Here is a 19,057-nt window from a genome sequence, read left to right on the forward strand (position 1 = left end):
AATCCTTGAACATGAGAGTTGTCTGTCAAATCTTTATTTTACAAAGAAAGAATTGCATAACAATGAACTTAGCTCAAAGCAAAGTAATTTAATAATACACTTAGACAAAGAGCTAAATCCAGTGATATACTTTGTACTACAGGTCCTTCCTGAACATCCATCGACCAAAACCATATCTCAAGAACATTCCATACTACATGGTTGGATTCAGAAGTCCTGAAAAAGACATGATTTTTTTATCGTATTTTAAGTATATATATGCACAGGTTAAAACTTTCTTGTGGTATAATCATTCAGTATCTAGCAACTATCAATTTGCTTCATGCACATATTGATATAGGTTTAGTGTCCTTCTGTTGGAAATAAGAACACACACACCTCCATCTAGTTTTAGTCAACTGACAAAATATTCATAACTATAAAATGTTATCTAAGACCATAGGTGGATCCAGGGGGGCCGCCCCCCTTTTTATGGGAAAAATTTGGTTGATTATATAGGGAATCACTCACTGAAGCATGACTGCCCCCCCCCCCCCCCCCCCCCCCCATGAAAACTTCTGGATCCACCATTGAAGACTTGTCAGTGTCTATTTATCATTGCCACTAAATCAGTGATATATGTACACATTCATATATGTAATTATATACATGCAAGACTAAAATTATAAAGTACATATATAAGACTAAAACTGGCATTCAGCCTTTACTACATCTTCATTCCCAAATATAAAAAAGAAGATGTGGTATGATTGCCAATGAGACAACTATCCACAAAAGACCAAAATGACACAAACATTAACAATTATAGGTCACCCTACGGCCTTCAACAATGAGCAAAACCCATACTGCATATATAGTCAGCTATAAGACAATGTAAAACAATTCAAGCTAGAAAACGGCCTTATATATGTAAAAAAAAATGAACGAAAAACAAATATGTAACACATAAACAAACAACAACCACTGAATTACAGGCTCCTGACTTGGGACAGGCACATACATAAATAATGTGGCGGGGTTAAACATGTTAGCAGGATCCCAACCCTCCCCCAAAGTCATTTTCAAATTGGACTTCATGATAAAATAAGATTCTATATCTACTACCAATGAAAATGAAATATCCCTCTAATAGACTAGCATTTAAATCACTGTTTTCTAAACTGGTAGCTAGGTCACCATGGATCTTAAATATTTCAAATGCATGTACATTTAATAATATAAATTCTCCAAAATTCACTATATTTTCCCTTTTTTTTCCCTTCTGTTTGATATACCATTTTTTGAGTCTATATATTGTCTATATATATATATTGTCCTTTATATTGAGGTAATTTTTCACAAAATAAACCCACTTAATCTGAACTTTAAATGCAAAAGACCCCTAAATGGCTAACAGATATTGCTATAAAGAATTATAGTCCATGATTTATATACATGTGATTTAAGAATTCATGAAATTTACACTGATGCACAATACTATTTTATGAGACCTGTTTTAACTTAAGGACGACACCAAAAGTTCAATGAAGGATTAAAAACTTAATTCACATAGTTTTTTCACTGACCCCCCTACCCCCTTCTTAACTTAATTTGGGAAAAACTGATTGACCCATATGGATATATGTAAAAATCAATGTCAGATAACCAAATTTTGCAGCACTTCAACCCCCAAACTATTTGAATTAAGTTTTTTATCTTACATTCATCTTTTGATGTCGTCCCTTATCTTTAGATGTCGTCCCTTACCGTAAAAACTTTTGAAAAAAGTGGATCATACTATATTAAGGAGCCTCGAGGGTATAAAATTTTCAGAAAAAAAATAAACATTTGTTTTTCATTACAAATTTTATTTGTTACCTTTTGTAGTTGTTACTTTATCATATGGTACAAAAATCATTCAAAACAATAAATTTGTGTTGGCCCCAGATGACTTTTACAGGGACTAAACTTGGGAATTTCAAGCTAGCTATAGGAGCCCAGACCAGATATTTCATAGTTAGTTTGTATATGTTCAACTAAAATTTAACTGAAAGTTTAGGGGCCCAGCTCAAAATATAGGAGCCATGGGCGACTGGGCCCCCTTTAAGTTTTGTCCCTGTTTTAGAATGTATTCATCATTGAAAAAGTTCCAAATTATCTCCCTTTGGTGGGTAAATGCCATTTTTTTGGTTTAAAATTGAAATATCTTTTTCAACTCATCTGTGACCTATATTTTTTAATATCATTTTTCATGTAAGCTGTACTTAAACTAAATTATTGTAAAATTTGAGCGATTTCTGTAATAAATTTCTTTTTTTATTTCGATATTAACTTTATTTCTCCTATTACTTCAACAGAAAAAAAACACTTTTACATAAATATATGCTTCTTTGGAAGACTGAATATGAGCGCAATTGAAAGGTAACCCCACTTTTTTTATTTTATTTTTCTATTAACTATAATATAAAGTTCATTTATAGAATAATATAGAGAAATTCTATATAAATGATTTAGACCCACCACCCCCTTAAAGTTTCTTGATGATCCCTTTCTAAAGTTTTTACTCCCTCAGCTCTCTACTAAAAAAACTCTATTTTCAGCCACATGACCCAAACAGGGAGTTGTACATTTGACTGTCTTTCCGAGATTGGATTAAATAGCGATAAGGTGTATTTTTCGTATTTTCCGGGATTGTTGAAAACTTGCATATTCATCACTATCTGATTTTGTGGTTTTAACAATCCAGACAGACAAATGGTTCGAGACCACAATTGTCGTCCCTTGAAAGTCCCTAGTGTAAATAGTGGGTTACTTGCCATTAATTTTAATACCCCTTCCAAATTAATTTATCCATGTTTAATGCCTCAAATTGTAAGTTGGGGGGTGAAATTACACTGTAAAAAAATTTGGGTCCCGAATTTAAAAGGAAAGAAGTGATTTGGTCCAGCTGAAAAAGGCTGAAATATAGGATTTTCGGAAGCTGTCAAAAGATTTCAAGACGCCCTAAAGATAAAATTGTTCATATTTTGAGTTTAACAGTGTTTTCCCTAGGCTATTCATGCATGGCGGTACCGCTACGCATAAAATTTCGGCCGCCATGCATTTATCTTACCCGCTATGCATCCCGCTATGTGTGAAATTTTTATTATCTTATAACATGAAGTGACAATTGACAAAACCCTACAGGTGTTTCAAACTCACTGGACTGATAATTGATCGTAATTAGATGCAACGCTCTGATTTTACAACCACGTTGATTAGATAGAACAACATTCAAGACTTCGATTGCATAATAGAAATCGGGAGTTCAAATTGTTTTAATGATAAATATTATAGCCTGATACAGCTTCCAAATATCCTTCCGTGAAAAAATAAAAAGTAAAAATATTTTTTAAATAAATTTTAAGTTTTGAAATCATAAGTCTGACATCGAAATATTTATATCAAACGCAGTTGATTAGTTGTAATAGAGAATACACATCATTGGGTTGAAACATGATGTAACTTTGACCTCCGTAGCAGAGTTCAAAAAATTTATGGGTCACTGAATATTCACAATTCAGATCGTTTTTGTTTTGATGTTTTTATTTTTGAAACTGATCTTTCAAACTAGTTTTAATCCAGAAGAAAGTAAAAACATTACTTGACTGTACCTTAAGTTGAATATCTATATCCAAATTAAATTAATTAAAACTGTAATCCAGGATCACAAATTGAATGCTTTGTTTACAATTGTTGAAAGCCATGTGCTTTTTGGCGGGAAAATTCGGGAAACCCCTTATTAACAGGAAACAGTTACATTTCATTGTTATTTATAGACAGTAGGAATTTCATTTTGGAAATCATTTTGATTAACTGCTAAGATTTATTCATGAAAAATTAATAATTTCTTGGGGTGCAACTGATAATACTTTTTTTATTAAAATAATTTACATCTAGGGGTATGGAAAGGGGGGCTGTTTTTTTTTCGTTTTTTTTTTCAATATTATTACAAATATATATAAAGTTCACCAGTCTGAAAATACATGGTTAAATATAATTGAAAAACAAACCTGGTAGAGCCTAAAAAAATTCTTTTGGATCCAGGCTGGCCTTGAAAGAAAATGTTAAGTATTGTTCCTGACTGTATTGCAGATTTATGTGAAGTTTTTAAACTGACATGCACAATTCATTTCACAAGTGTAATAAAAATAATTCTACAAAACAACGCCGCGCATCGCGTTGCAAATTCATCTTAGACCCACCATGCATCAAGAATTTTCTAGGGAAGACACTGAGTTAGAGACGATGAAGTTTTCTACAATTTTGATATAATTTGTCCAAAAAGTAGTACAACACACTGTAAAAGTTTCATTGAGAAAGCGCAGGTGGGATTTTTTTTATTTTCATTTATGTTCTATAAGAAATGCACTACGAATAAATTGTGTTCTCGGACCTAAGAGGTGAAGTCTGTCAATATAGAATCTGTACTTGGGCAACTTCTTTAAATGATTTGGTGGTGTCAATTTGTCAAATAGCATGAAACTAAAGGATTCAAACTTTTATTCTATAGAATTTCTACAAAAATTACCAATTTTGGCATTTTATGGTCAAAATAGGCATTTTATGGCTTTTTCAATATTAATGCATACATTTGTACATGGCATCCTGACTTTCTATCTGACAGGTTTTCATGAGTCAATACTTGTGTTTCTATGCCTTTATCTAGTTCCTTTACTTGTTTATGAACTCAGGATCTACAGAAAAGAAGATTATCTCAGACAATATGTGCAAAATGTGTTGTATAAATGACCCTTGTCTAACGCCCTGTTTGGATGAAGTCAAAAGTGGGGTTCTTGGTACATAAAATTTGAAGTCCACAATAAAGACCTCACTAAATTTGAACCAAAAGCACATTACAATGTCTATTGTACCTGTTCCATTTCACATATCTTTCTTTTCTTCTGTAGGATAGCAAGTGGTTTAAATATAAGCCTATCGACACTAAAATTGCATTCAAGTTTTTCACTAAAAAGCCAAAAATCTTTGCATCAGACCATACTCTCTGCAAGAATAGTTAATTGCAAGAGCCTTTTTGTGCTCAGATTTGTTGTATCATGTCACATGAGTATAGAAATGATAAAAAAAGACACAATTTTTTATTTCTTATAGCCTCAATATGCCTTTTTTAATGGAAATATGTAGCAAGGCCTAAATTGACCCTCATTTTTTTCCAGTCTTACTTGGCTTAAGACCCTTTTAAACTAATATGATATGATATTTGTAACTTTTCTTTCCATTTCAAGTACATGCAATACATATGTAAGGATTATTTATAACCAAAAAGCTTCACAAATTTAAAATTGCTGGAAAATATTACATCTTCATGAAAGGCCCCCTTTCATTGAAAAACCTCAATTTTTAGGCCCAGGCTGATATAAATTTGACTTTTGAATAATTATACCAAGTCTGATAAATCAAATGAGTACTCTATTGCTTTACGTACATAATAAATGATATATTAAGGCATTTAAATGGAAGTTTTTTGCAATATTTTAATTTTTAAAGCCCAACATGTTGATAGTTGAAATTTTCCAATTTTAACATCAAAATTTAACACGCAAAGATGAGTATAGAATTTAACATATTGTCTATAATGTATATCCTATTGTTGTGAAACTTTGCAAGCAGTGTTATAATTTATAAGGCTTTGGTCATACCAAGTTTTTTTAAGATTTGTCAACTCTTTCTATCCTATTAGGTCCGAGACCACAATTGTCGTCCCATGATTTTCATTGTTGACGAATATAGTCTAAAGTGTTAATAGTGGGTTACTTGCCATTAATTTTAATACCCCTTCCATATTAATTTCTCCATGTTTAATGCCTCAAATTGTAAGTAGGGGGTGAAATTACACTGTAAAAAAATTTGGGTTCCGAATTTTAAAGGAAAGTAGTGATTTGGTCCAGGTGAAAAAGGTTGAAATATAGAACTTCGGAAGCTGTCAAAAGATTTCAAGACGCCCTAAAGATAAAATTGTCCATATTTTGAGTTAGAGACCATGAAGTTTTCTTTAATTTTGATATAATTTGTCCCAAAAGTAGTACAACACACTGTAAAAGTTTCATTGAGAAAGCACAGGTGGGATTTTTTTAATTTTCATATATGTTCTAAAAGAAATGCACTACAAATTAATTGTGTTCTCTAACCAAATAGCAATAAGGTGTTTAGGAAAACATGACCTAAAAAGTTAACCTCCTTCATATAAGACAAAAAACGTGGGAACTCATACTGAATGGTCAAATGTGTTCAATATGAAAATTGCAGTTAAGATGATAAAATCACAAATCGGCCATTTATGTACATGTAAATGGACTAAAAGTATGACTTTTGCGCAAATTTAAAGAGAAATGACGGGGAAGGGGCAAATAAGTGTTCAAGGGGAGCAAATGCTGTTTAAATTAGTATGTGGTTTTAAATATAGAGGGAAAGTGAAGTTATCTTTTTAGACTTAAGTTAAATATAACTTATGTAGACTTACCTTCTAATTCTATAAAAAAAAAAAAAAAAACACACACAACTCAGAACTATTACTAATTCACTTGGACTATACTGATATGCAGACCTAAAAACAAAAAGAAATATATCATAAAATAGCGATTGAAAGATTAATAACACTTTGAAAAGATAATTCAGACACGTGTTACACGGGGAGCATGTTTGTTTACAAATAATAATGTCACGTGATCGCGCACTGACCATGTTGCATCGCCCTTACAATTCACTAATACATAACCATTTTCATGCAAACATGCAACGTGAATTTGTTATCAAATAATACAGAAATAATGTATGAACAGTTGAAGAAGAAATTATTTCATCAAATAGATGCGATTTTCACTTTCGACACGAATAGGTCGGGTTGACATTTCTGTCATCGGAGATAGTATTGAGATAAATGGGATAAAACGGACCGTCAAAAAGGTCTAGAGAAGCACATCAGTAGAACCTTAACATGAATAAGTAATACTTACCAAAAATTATCTAATTGATAAACTATATAACTGAAATTGCACAATAATAACGGTAAATAATTTTTTTGATGGTGATGATGGTTAAATTGGCGCGAGAAAATATTCTTACTCCTATTGATTTACGTAAAAAAAAATGTATAGAATTGAATTCGACAACAGTTCAGCATAAAAAAACGTGAATATGCAAAAGCCTGGTAATATGTTAATGATAAAGTGTGTATAAATTTTCGTAAACGAAGTTACCTGTATACTTCACCAAGAATTACATTTGAGCGCAAAGAACTGTATGTGTGATTCGGCTTATGTAACATCGTCAATCGGAACTACTCGGCTATTCACTTCGTGCAACCAGAAAGGCCGAGTAGTTCCGACTGGTAACAAAGTACAACATGATTAATGGAATTTTTTGCGTTGCTATTAAATCATTGAGGAGGGGGGATAGGAGGGGTCTTGATCCCGAAATCCCGGACTTGAAAAAACGAAATCCCGAGGTCCCGAATTTAAATAAAGCAAATCCCGACGTCCCGAAATCCGAAAAAAAGGATTCCCGGATCCCGAAAGGGTCAATCCCGAAATCCCGAGCTTAAAAACACCCGATCCCGGAGTCCCGATAAAGGTCCTATCCCCCCTCATTGAGGCCACGTGATTGAGGCCATCTATTTTTATTGCGGGTTCCACATATTTAAATCGGAATTATAGAAAAAATGGAATGTTGTGAGCAGAATCAAAACAGAAATGATGAACACTGCAACATTTCCAGCAAAATATAAATAGGATGGAGGATCTGTGTATTCACATTATTTGTAAAACTCTCCTTATTCCTGTGAAGCGTGTGCTTTACATCGAGGCTTATTATGCTAAGCATCGACGCCACAGTACTTCAACCAATCAGACAATGTTTATTTGGGGCATTCGATCTATTTTTACTCAGATTTTTGAATATTTTAATCGAAATTATAGAAAAATTGAATATTGTTAGTACATATAAAATAGAAAAAGATGAATACTTTTAGCTAGAGATAATTTGGATGGGGGTTTTGTGTATTCACATTATTTGCACAACTCTCCTTACTGATGCCATATTTTGGAATTTCCGTGACCTAAATGGTTCGCGAAAATTAATATTTTTATATATAGTATAGTAACAATTAGAAACGTTTTTGTAGATCGGAGATTAGGTAAATGATTTAATTAGCTGCCAGAGAAATTTCAATTTAGGAGCTTACTTTTTTATATCAGTTATAAACTATGCATGTGTGTTATATATTTTTTAGAATTATTTTTCAGTTTTGTTTTTATAATGAGTGCCTTTTTATATTTCACTTTTTGAATTGTAATGTTAGCCCAAAAGCTATAGGGCAGACGTTGCCGGTTAATGAAAACCGTATAAAGAAGTTTTGCTGTATACATTTATTTACCACATATGTTATATAACCTTTATCTAGATGATTTTATATTGCAACATAAGGACACTTTCGCATGTTTATATAGTCACGACAAACAGTATAAATTAAAAATTGAGACAGTTTGCTTTGTATTCTCACAACAACATGTTTAAACTACGTTCATATTTGTATTTTTATACATATCAACTTGCAAAAGTGCATGTTATTGCATGTAAAGGTATATTATTGCGTAGATATTTTATTCATTATTTGAAGTTATTTATGCATTTTTATTACAAGTCAATATAAATTTTAAAGACTTAAAATAACCTTGACATACTAGTGTTAGAAAATTAAAAGAAAACAAATTATGAAATGTGATTGGTGCAATTCCGATGATTATGGTCGCATATGTCACTGCCAAATCAAATATTAAGATTTTTACATTTAAATTTGACTAGCTTAAGATTTTCATGAATATTCTTAATTTTCTCGAGGTATATGTTGACATACATGTAGAAAATTCGAATCCCTTTTTGTCTTTCGGTTAATTATCACCAAATCTAATTTATACCTCTTTTATTTTTCAATAGTCACTCTGTCAATGGGCGTTGCAAATAAAGGTTAAATAAATAAAAAAAGATATACACGTAGCTAGGTTGGGTTTTTTTTTTTTTGGGGGGGGGGGGGGTGCAATTTTGAACCGTGCGCATACAGTTCCTAAGCTTCAAATTTGCTAAATTGTTAATATGGTTTTATTGAAGCAAAACGTAAACCTGTACAATTATTAACACAATGATTACAAAATATGGGCGCATTGCATTTGCGCCAATTTTTAAAAAATCTAAACTTTCATTTGCCTTCACAATGTTATATTTCATTTGCGCCAAATAAAAAAAAAATCATTTGCGCCATTTCACAGGTAATTCAAATAAAATATAACCGAACAGTTGAATATTCTTTGCTATTTTTCTTGAATAAGATTTGTTTTTACAGTATTTCCCCTGGATGATTGTTCATACTAATTTCTCATACAAAACTGAGGTTTAGAATTATTAAATGTTTATATGCTTTTTAAGATGCCTGAATTCTGAGGAATATGTTTTAGTATGCCAAAAAAAATGTATTTTTTTTTTTAATGTTTTCTGAAAGAAAAAAAAATGAATACTATTTACCTTTATTTACCTGTTATTGGCGCAAATGAAAGGTTTTATTTTTGGCGCAAATGAAATATTTTTTGTGGCGCAAATGAAAGATTTGTTGGGGGCAAGTGAAATGCCAATTGGCGCAAAAGCACCGCACCGCAGATGCCAAGGGTGTTATAAAACACAATTCGAAATATACCATTTAGTACAGTCGTATCGATACTAATTAAATGACTTAATAACAGATCTTCATATATTTCAGTTGAAAGAGAATCAAAGGCTATTACAGGCAAGAGTCTTCGCAATTTGTCTAAATATGTTCCGGAAGGATTGACCCTAGCAGTTCACCTTGACCTTCCAGACAGTACTATTACTGGCATAGGTTTTGATGCAATTTCCAATGGATTGTCTATGGCAGACGTCACCTACAAAATCTTGTTATACTGGAAACGAACAAGAAAAGACAAAAAAGACCTTGCAGTTGAAATGTTAGCGGATGCATTGAGGGAAATGGGCAGAGTTGAGGCAGCACACGTTGTACAAGAGTGTCACAAAAACAGCAAAGAAGTAACACCGGAAATATATTCAGAACTTCTATCTAAAATGGCATTGTCTTGAAGAAATATTTGTTAAAGTTATTGCATTTATGTTTACTGGTATCTAAATAAGAGAAAGGGGAAATCATAGTTATGCTCCATTTGATTTGTTAAATTTCGCCAATCGATTGACAACATTTTTCAAAACCTCAAAAGATAAATGGCCAAAACAAACAAGTTTTTATCAAATTATGTTATGCCTTTTAGAGATTAACAAACTGTATTCAAAGGGAGACAAGGCAAAATAGTTAAACATACATGTATTTATCTAAAGTATACGAAATATTCTACTAATTTAAGTCAAATAAATATACAATGAGCAATGGCTCTATATGATAAGAATCATAATAAAAAAAAACGGAGAACAATCAACTATTTTGTAGGTAATCTTAATTTTTTTTTGGAACAGAGAGGAGGCTGAGGTCGATATATTATTTGGGAAATATTCGAACGGTTTCTCAAGTTGCCCTTATCATAAATGTAGCATCAATCTTAAAACAACCATTCACCCATGAGCATTAAATGGGTCGATCCGTGTACGAAGTGTAAATATTCATTGTGTGCATATAATAATTGTTCATTAGCCTCAAAGTTCTATGCTTAAAAAATAATAGAAAAAACCAGAAATATGTAATTGGCCTACAAGTGTTCTTTTTAAAGATTTTAAGGTGTAATCTAAGTGTCCACTAACACGTACAAGTGATGTCCTCCGGATGTGGGTAATAGAACGACAATTTCCTGTTCATCAAATAATCAAGTATACTTTTCGGTGCATATTTTATTTGTGTATAATGCTTAAATTTGTTTGTGTAAAACTGCGCTGATTGATATTAAAGATATTTGAATGCAATAATTAAAATTGTGTATGCTATTGTCAAGTATTGTGATTCAGATACATTAATCTGTGATAATAAATTGTTTTATTTTTCATTTGTTTTAATTAAATCATTTAAATCGTAACAAACAAGGATACAAGAGGGGCGAAAGATACCAGGGGAACAGTCAAGATCATAGATCGAAAATAAACTTACAATTCCATGGCTAAAAAAGACAAGCAAACAAATAATAGTGCACAAGACACAACATAGAAGACTTGAGCAACACGAACTCCACCAAAAAACTTGGGGTGAACTCAGGTGGTCCGGAATGGTAAGCACATCATGCTCCACATGTGGCACCCATTGCGTTGCTCATGTTATTACAAACCTAGTAAATAGTCTAATTTGGTAGGTGACATTCGTGAAAAGACAACGGGATTGTAATTACGTGTGTGATAATGTGTGGGTGAGACATTATATTAATATCAAACAAGATTTAAAAAAAACGAAATAAGAAAATGCTCGGAAATATTCTTGCTGTTTTCATTTTGTTCTTGTTACTAGATCTCAAATTTCTTCTGTAGACAAAATAATTTCTAGATATGTTATGTTTAGAACATTATTTGACTTTTTAACTTTTTTGAGAGTCACTTTTTGAATTTGAGCGTCACTGATGAGTTTTTTGTAGACGAAACGCGCGTCTGGAGTAAATACTTTGAATTTGAGCGTCACTGATGAGTTTTCTGTAGACGAAACGCGCGTCTGGAGTAAATATAAATTTAATCCTGGTATCTATGATGAGTTAATTTAGTTAGTCGGTGGAATAAATTGAGTGACCTTCTCTCTTTTTTAACTTTAAAATGTTTTTATTACCTTTTTTGGTATGTTCCTGGTTTTAAAAAAAATAGCTTATCGACTGCTAAAAATGTACACCCTTTTAAAACGATGTTCTCTTTGAAATATGTTCCCGGTATAATGTGACTTCCATTTTGGAATACCAAAATGTAAAATTAACGTTGTAAGACAATTTTTCGTAAAACTTAATTTATAGAAATCAAATGAAAGACCATTTCTCAAAGGACCTGCCAATTTGTTTTTTTGAGATTTCAAGAAATTGTAATAACTTTGCATTTGTTGAACATAAAGTAACAGTGCTTACTTCACAATGGTACTGTAGTTTCCTTACAAACGAACAAAGACGTAATTAGTTTATTATGGACACCATATACTGAGAGTCTCAGAATTTAAGATAAGGTTTCGCTCTTGTAACGTATTGCCTCATGTAAGCTTACATGCAAAACAGCTGATATTTAAGAGGGAAACAAGACCAAAAAGCCACACAGAAAATTTCGTATACACCATGGATGATCATGTATGTAGAAATATGAAATTGTGATTTAATGCGAAAAAGCTACCCAATGCCAGGAAATATTATAAGTTATGAAATCCTGACGTCAAAACTATTTTTTTCTACTTTCTGTTTGCTGATTTTATAGTCCACACCACTTCCAGTAAACATGATAACTTCCCACTTTCATGGTATGATGTAACCAAACAGATGTTTTAATTCAGCATAAACTTTTAATACAACAGAAAGCACTGAGTCCTTTTTTTTCTATTATAATCATTATTACAACTTTGGTTGTAGTCTTGGTCAATATGTTGCGATTGGCAGGTAATTAAACTCAACAAATTCAATATCGCCAAATAGTTGCTGTAGATACTTTGAGGAAAAATACTTGTCATCCGTCACATAGCTCGGGGGTTCAAGTTTTGGAACAACCTCTGAAGTGTCTATAAATGTATTCAATTTAGAAGTATAAATCATCATATTGTCTTCAGTCATGTCCGTTTCCGTTGTACGGATAGTCTCTGTAATTTCTTTCATTTTACAGTATTTATTGGTATGAAGCTTGATGAATTCTTCATATTGCGTATTTGCCTGGTTACGCAAGCCATCTAATTTAGTTATCAACTGTTTTTGTAAATCGTCAAATTTCTGTCGAATAATTTCTCTTCTGAATACAACCGAATTAATGCTTTCATCAACTGCTTCATTGAAACGGTTTTGAACTTGCATGGTAAGATCCAATTCTGAACTTAATTTTGACAGTTTGTCTTCTGCTCTCTTAGTCCTTTCTCTTAGCAAGCGTCTTGTTCTATTTCCATAGTCACTTAGTTTTGTCTTAAAACATCTTCTATGTTTGCCATTCCCAGAAATGCAGTCATCGCATATAAAAACTCGGCATTCTTCGCAATAAAATCGAATATATTCCGACTTGTGGTAGACACACATTGGTTCAGGGTTACATGTACCATGTACATCACTCAAACATCCTGTAAAAGTAAGAAACAATTGTAAATGTTCAAAGACTAAAATTTAGTTCAGTTATGATTAATACAGATATGTAGATTTGTCTCATTGGCATTCATATTATATATTTTTAATATTTTTTATATCTATGAATGAGATATATATATATGTTGCATAGAACAGTCTTCAGTTTACAATAACATTAGAAATGATACGATGGCAAGAAACGGAGAACGACGATAAGACAAACCAGTCCAGATGACACTGCATACACAACTAAAGAATTTAGCAGCAGGAATCCAACTTACAAACGGTATTGTGGATACGACAATTGGAATATATGTGTTAACAAACTATTGATCCCTGCTCGTAAATTCAAATGGATGTCTTCAAATCTACCACTTTAAACACATTACTTTTACTACCTTGTAAGCAGAAAATCTCTATAATAAGCTTTATAATATAGTACCTACTTAGAGATATATGCATTGCTAGTGGGACGTTGTTACATAGAAATGGAAAGTTCACAGTTGGGAATCTGAAATCATCCCTTTTATTGTAAAGTTTTGTTCTTAACCGACCCTCATTTTAAATTTCTAGATGTAAGTTAACATATGAGGTAGACTAAGCTATTTCTGTGATATCGGCCTTTCAGTTACTAAACTTTGAATTATTTAGTTAGAGAACATGATCTATATTGTATATAGCGGAACATAAAGTTAAATGATAAGTTAAGGCTTCTTGCCATTCTTCTTGAGACGCTCTGGTGTGAATTCTTGTTCATATGGGTAAAAGAATAAGTTGACAAAAAGAGGAGAACAGTTGATTGTGTAACAATTGTTGACGTTAAGGAAATGAAGTTATGAGGATAAAAAAATACCTTTCTGAGACATTGACTTTGACTGTCTTTATTATTCAGTCTCTAAACACAGCTAGTAATCGTTAGTCCTTTTGTTCTGTAAAAAAATAATATTTACTTCATATTTAAACAATTGTTTGGAATAGTTACAATAACACATCATGTGTCACTTCTAATTAAAGAACTTGCTTTTTTTTTCAAAACTACAATAACATAGATACGGGGTACCAATTTTACAGCACCAGCTGTGCATTATTAAAAAGATGGAGAGCTATAAAAAAAAAAGGACAAACAAGTATACCAAAGCCGGTCAAGAAACCAGAGCTTTGATTCCGGGAGAGAAAAAAATTTCAACGGAAAGTTTAAATAACTCAAAATCCGTATTTTCTACCGGTAACGAAGTACTGGCTACTAGGCAGGTAATACCTCGGGGACTATCAGGCCACCAATAGAAGCTTCGACCCAGTGGTAGTTAAAACATTAACTTTAACAATTTTTCTGCACCAGGTGGGCATTTCAACAATCAATGTCTCTTCAGTAATTCTCGAAGCCAAAACATTTAAAAGCCTAAAGCTTATTAATAAGATGAAGGGCTATAAACCAAAAACGACAAAAAGTAAGCCAAAGTCGGCCAAAAAAACCCAGAGTTTTACATGAGGGAGAAACAACTGTACCGTCCCAACTAGGAACCGACGATTGGCTCAGTGAGCAACTCATCCAACAACTGATATAAAGAAATGTACTCCCTGGTACAGTCTGCTGATTCAATTTCAGGCATGTACACCTTTTGGTCGTTTTTTGTTTTGTTCAATGTGACTTTGAGGGAAAGAAGAACTCTACAAGCACAAAACATTTACTACTTACATTACGTCCTCTTCTTTATACATATAACAACACACATGTATGATGTCAGTAAATGCATAATGAAAACGCTTATAAGTTATGGAAAATAAAGGAAGGAGTCCCACATTTTTATGGCAGTATAAAAAAAAATACTCCTAGGAGATTACGATGTAGAAAAAAAACATAAGTACATACTGTATTATTTATATGTCTAAACGTGTACCTACATTAACATGAATATATCCTACCGGTAAAATTGTCGGAAATAAACTGTTTGTCATCATCAACAGTAGTTTTATAATCATTTTATCATAAAATTACCATTTCTAAAAACTACGACTTTAATAAGAAAACGACGTATTTTACACGGAAAATTCATGTCGCTCCTCACCTCCACATTTCTTAAAATAGATTTTACTTTTAACCAGTGAGACAGTCTTCGTGTTACTCACTTGTAACATCTAGTCTTTAACATCACTCCTGTGTATACTAATATGTTTTACATTTTTCTTAAAAACAGATCTGTGATAAACGTCTAATAAGGATCAACTGAAATAATAATCAATTCTGTGTTCGTCACTATCAACTTTTCTTTTAAACTTATTTGTAGATCTTATTTTGCTGATCATTTTTGTTAACAATTTCTCTCTTTTTCCATTACATAATTTTTGACTGAAAACGCAAAACAATAAAAGTAATAAAAATTGCCTTTGAAGGGCAATATCTCCTTCAAGAAAATGACAAATGATTTTGACCATGGAATTATTTATAGTTCTTGTCTTTCTGATCACTTTTTTTACTATATTAAGGTTTTTGTTTAGTATATTGTAGTTTTCAAGATGGTAAACCAGAGATGCACACGAAACATGTATATATCGTCATTAAATATCAAAATCTCGCAAGATTATCCGTCATACGATTTCGATCATGTTGACACATTTATATTCATAAATTTACTGTTCACAAATTTTTAATTTTTTTTTAATACTAAGGCTTTTCTACCTCAGACATAGATTACCTTAGCTGTATTTGGCAAAACTTTAAGGAATTTTGGTCCTCAATGCTCTTCAACTTCGTACTTTATTTGGCCTTTTTAACTTTTTTGGATTTGAGCGTCACTGATGAGTCTTTTATAGACGAAACGCGCGTCTGGCGTAAATACTAAATTTAGTCCTGGTATCTATGATGAGTTTATTTATTAGTTGATTCTATTTCCCAGATCAGTTGTTTGTTAGAATTTTCTAAAAAAAAAAAAAACACACAAAATTGGTAAAAGTTGTCATCAAACGGTTACAATTTGTATAAAAAAACCAACAGAAACTGACAGACTAATTGATGGGTATTGTCATGCTGATCATTTTCTCTACTTAAAGTTTCTCTCTTTCTATAATAGATTTTAGATAAAAACACAAAAGATAAAACATGCCAAAATTATCATTGAAGGTCAATAATTCTTATACAAGGGTCGACTGATGATTTGACGATTCTGAATATGTTGTAGATCTTGTCTTCCTGGTCATCTTTATTGGCTATGTAAGAGGCAATGTCCGCATGTGCTATGCTTTGAATTAAATGCTGAAGAAGATAGTTTTTTTTTAAATAAAATTAGTGTCTAAGAATTTGTTGCATTTACTGTAACATTTCAAATATGAAATGATTTAAACTATAATATCGTAAAGAGGACTAGGCGAGTGTAATATTTGAAAAAGACGTCTAGTTAAGGACTTTAATGCACCCACCTAACACACGGCTAATTTTTTTTTAAATGAAAGAATAATGATTAACCTTTGATTTTTGCCCGGTCGTCACAAAATCGTACGGTGCAGTTTTTGTAAAATTGACGTTTATTTCAGAAATTAGTTGAAAATTATAAAATTACGACATGTTTTTCAAGCAAAGGAAATAAGTCGTATCTCTTCTTTTAGACAGAATAATTAAGTGAATTAGATTCTTGAAATAATGAAAAACAATATTTATAACTGCAACTCCGCATGCTTTTGCACTCCTTCTAAATATTTGACATTTTGTACCAAAATTTTCATAATCCCGACCTTTTCGGATCTACAATTAAATTTTTATTAAATGTTTTTGCTCTCTATCCGTATTAGAACACACCAAATTACTCGTCAGTTATCGTTTTTTCATTCAAGATCAAGACTTTATCTCAACATTTCCTAAAATCACGAATTTCTGTAATTTTATGATGTTGGGTAAAATCACTATAATTTCCGGAATCCCTTATCTATTTCGTTATCGTTTTTTACTGAATATATTAGTCGATTTCCGTGTACTTAATAGTGCTTTAGAGTACGATAAATTATATTTAAACGGCTCTATTTCTATCTTTAACTTCAGTGTTGCTTAAGTAGATATAAAATCGTCCGAAATAAATATCAAATCAAAGTAAAACTTAGTTTTTGAGTTCTGTAGAATTCACCCCTTTCTAAATAAGGAATCGTATCGGAAAACTGTAGAAAATCTTCCGAGTCGTGTCAAATTTTCACAGTCCTGTTCACAATTAAACCCTTCCTTTGCTGAAAAGCAAAAAAAATATCCATTTATTGACACAGATGCATAGTCTGTCATGTATTTACTACTTAGAAACTATGTAGTTAAACACTTAAATGAAGATACAGTTGTATTGCCGCAGTGGGAAAACGAAAAGATATAGTTTACAGAAGACTGGTCGATGAACATGAAAAAAATGAAAACATCCCATTTGAAAATACAAAATATCATAAGAGTTGCTATAAATATTTCAAAAGTAAGCATAACCTATCATCTTCTGTTTTGTCTGTACAAAGACTTTGTACTACATGTACCAATTCTACCGACCAGTCTCTTCTCATATATCAACGAGGGCAGTAGATCTACAACTCATTCTGATTTGTCTGTTTGTATATTTTGCAAATGTATAAAGCCTATAAGGAAGTTACACAACTTCATAAGGAGCAAACTTAAGCTGTTTTGAGTGCTTCTACATATATCTCCTACAATGATCTGATTTACAAAATAACTCATGATAATTTTACTATATATTAAATCTTTATACCATCGAGCTTGCATCGCTAAATATTTGCTACAAAATTTGAAATCAGAAATTAAAGAGCTATTTAGTTCTGAACATAAAACAGCTTTTACTAACATTTCGACTATTAAGAACCGGGCTTAATTGCTGCCCGGGGATCGCCGCCGAGAAAACTACACAACATATGATCAGCTTCAACAAAAACTAAAAAACCATGGTCAATTTATAGTTACATGTATACAGCTTCAACAAGGCCAAGGTGCATCTAATATTGTATACAGTAGCTCTATAATTTTGTCTTATGCCGTAATGACGGAAAATTACCCGTTTAAAATGACTGTGAAAATTAAAGATCTGAGCAGTGACTGCGAAACTGGTTGCAAGCACTTTATGCAGCTACTAGTATTTTACGGAAGCAGATATAGGGTAGAGTTGTAATCCAATCACCTTATCCATTATCTAAAAACATTTCACTGGATTATTCAATCGAAATTATGCCATCTGCTTTAAAAACATTTCTGTATTGTCTGAAGCTTTTAGATGATGACACATCTGCGGCAGTTAATAAAGCGTACGATATTCCTATTGACAAAGTTCTTAGATGTATGGCTGTAGTAGAATGTATATTATCTATAAATATTTTTTTTTACTCTTTTTCATTTAGGTTTATCACTACAAATGTACCGCATTTATGGACACACCTTTGATAACTATCAACAAGTTTGACTGATCAGGAGATTAGAAACAATAAAAATGGGACATCCATTTTACATGGCATTATTTTTCTTCTGGGGGTTAAAATTTTATCCAAGACAATGCCGACCTAACTACATAAACAATAACAGATCTCCGTATGACTTTGGTTGGCTAAAAGGCAACATCGGTCCGGTATGATGTAATTCAACTTTCTACAAGATTTGATCTGTTCACGCATTGGCATAGGTATAGGGGGAGGGTTGAGATTTCCAAAAACATATTTAACCCCGCCGCTGGCCTTTCTTAATTTTGTATAACTTTTATTTTAACTTCTTGAGTATATTTCGAAGCTTAGTATGACGTCCATTATCATTTCAAACT

The 19,057-nt window shown here is 32.1% G+C and overlaps 2 protein-coding genes across 10 annotated transcripts in view; one reads left to right on the forward strand and one right to left on the reverse strand.

Moving 5' to 3' along the window:
* Positions 1-11,046, forward strand: part of LOC139523931 (uncharacterized) — a 44,346-nt gene extending 33,300 nt beyond the window's left edge. For all 9 annotated transcript variants that reach the window (XM_071318355.1, XM_071318363.1, XM_071318357.1 and 6 more), the window contains one exon: positions 9,785-11,046. In XM_071318355.1, coding sequence (XP_071174456.1) covers positions 9,785-10,140 — 356 coding nt within the window. In that variant the 3' untranslated portion in view covers positions 10,141-11,046. The remainder of the gene's footprint in view (positions 1-9,784) is intronic.
* On the reverse strand, positions 10,297-15,309 carry LOC139523932 (tripartite motif-containing protein 66-like). The gene is made up of 3 exons (XM_071318365.1): positions 15,180-15,309; positions 14,131-14,206; positions 10,297-13,273 (listed from the first exon to the last, which is right to left on the reverse strand). Exons 2-3 carry the CDS (start codon positions 14,141-14,143, stop codon positions 12,591-12,593), a joined length of 696 nt encoding a protein of 231 aa, XP_071174466.1. The 5' UTR covers positions 14,144-14,206; positions 15,180-15,309; the 3' UTR covers positions 10,297-12,590.
* Between the last annotated feature and the right edge of the window lie 3,748 nt (positions 15,310-19,057).

Source organism: Mytilus edulis, chromosome 5 (assembly GCF_963676685.1).
Source record: "Mytilus edulis chromosome 5, xbMytEdul2.2, whole genome shotgun sequence".
Classification (NCBI taxonomy): Eukaryota; Metazoa; Mollusca; class Bivalvia; order Mytilida; family Mytilidae; genus Mytilus; species Mytilus edulis.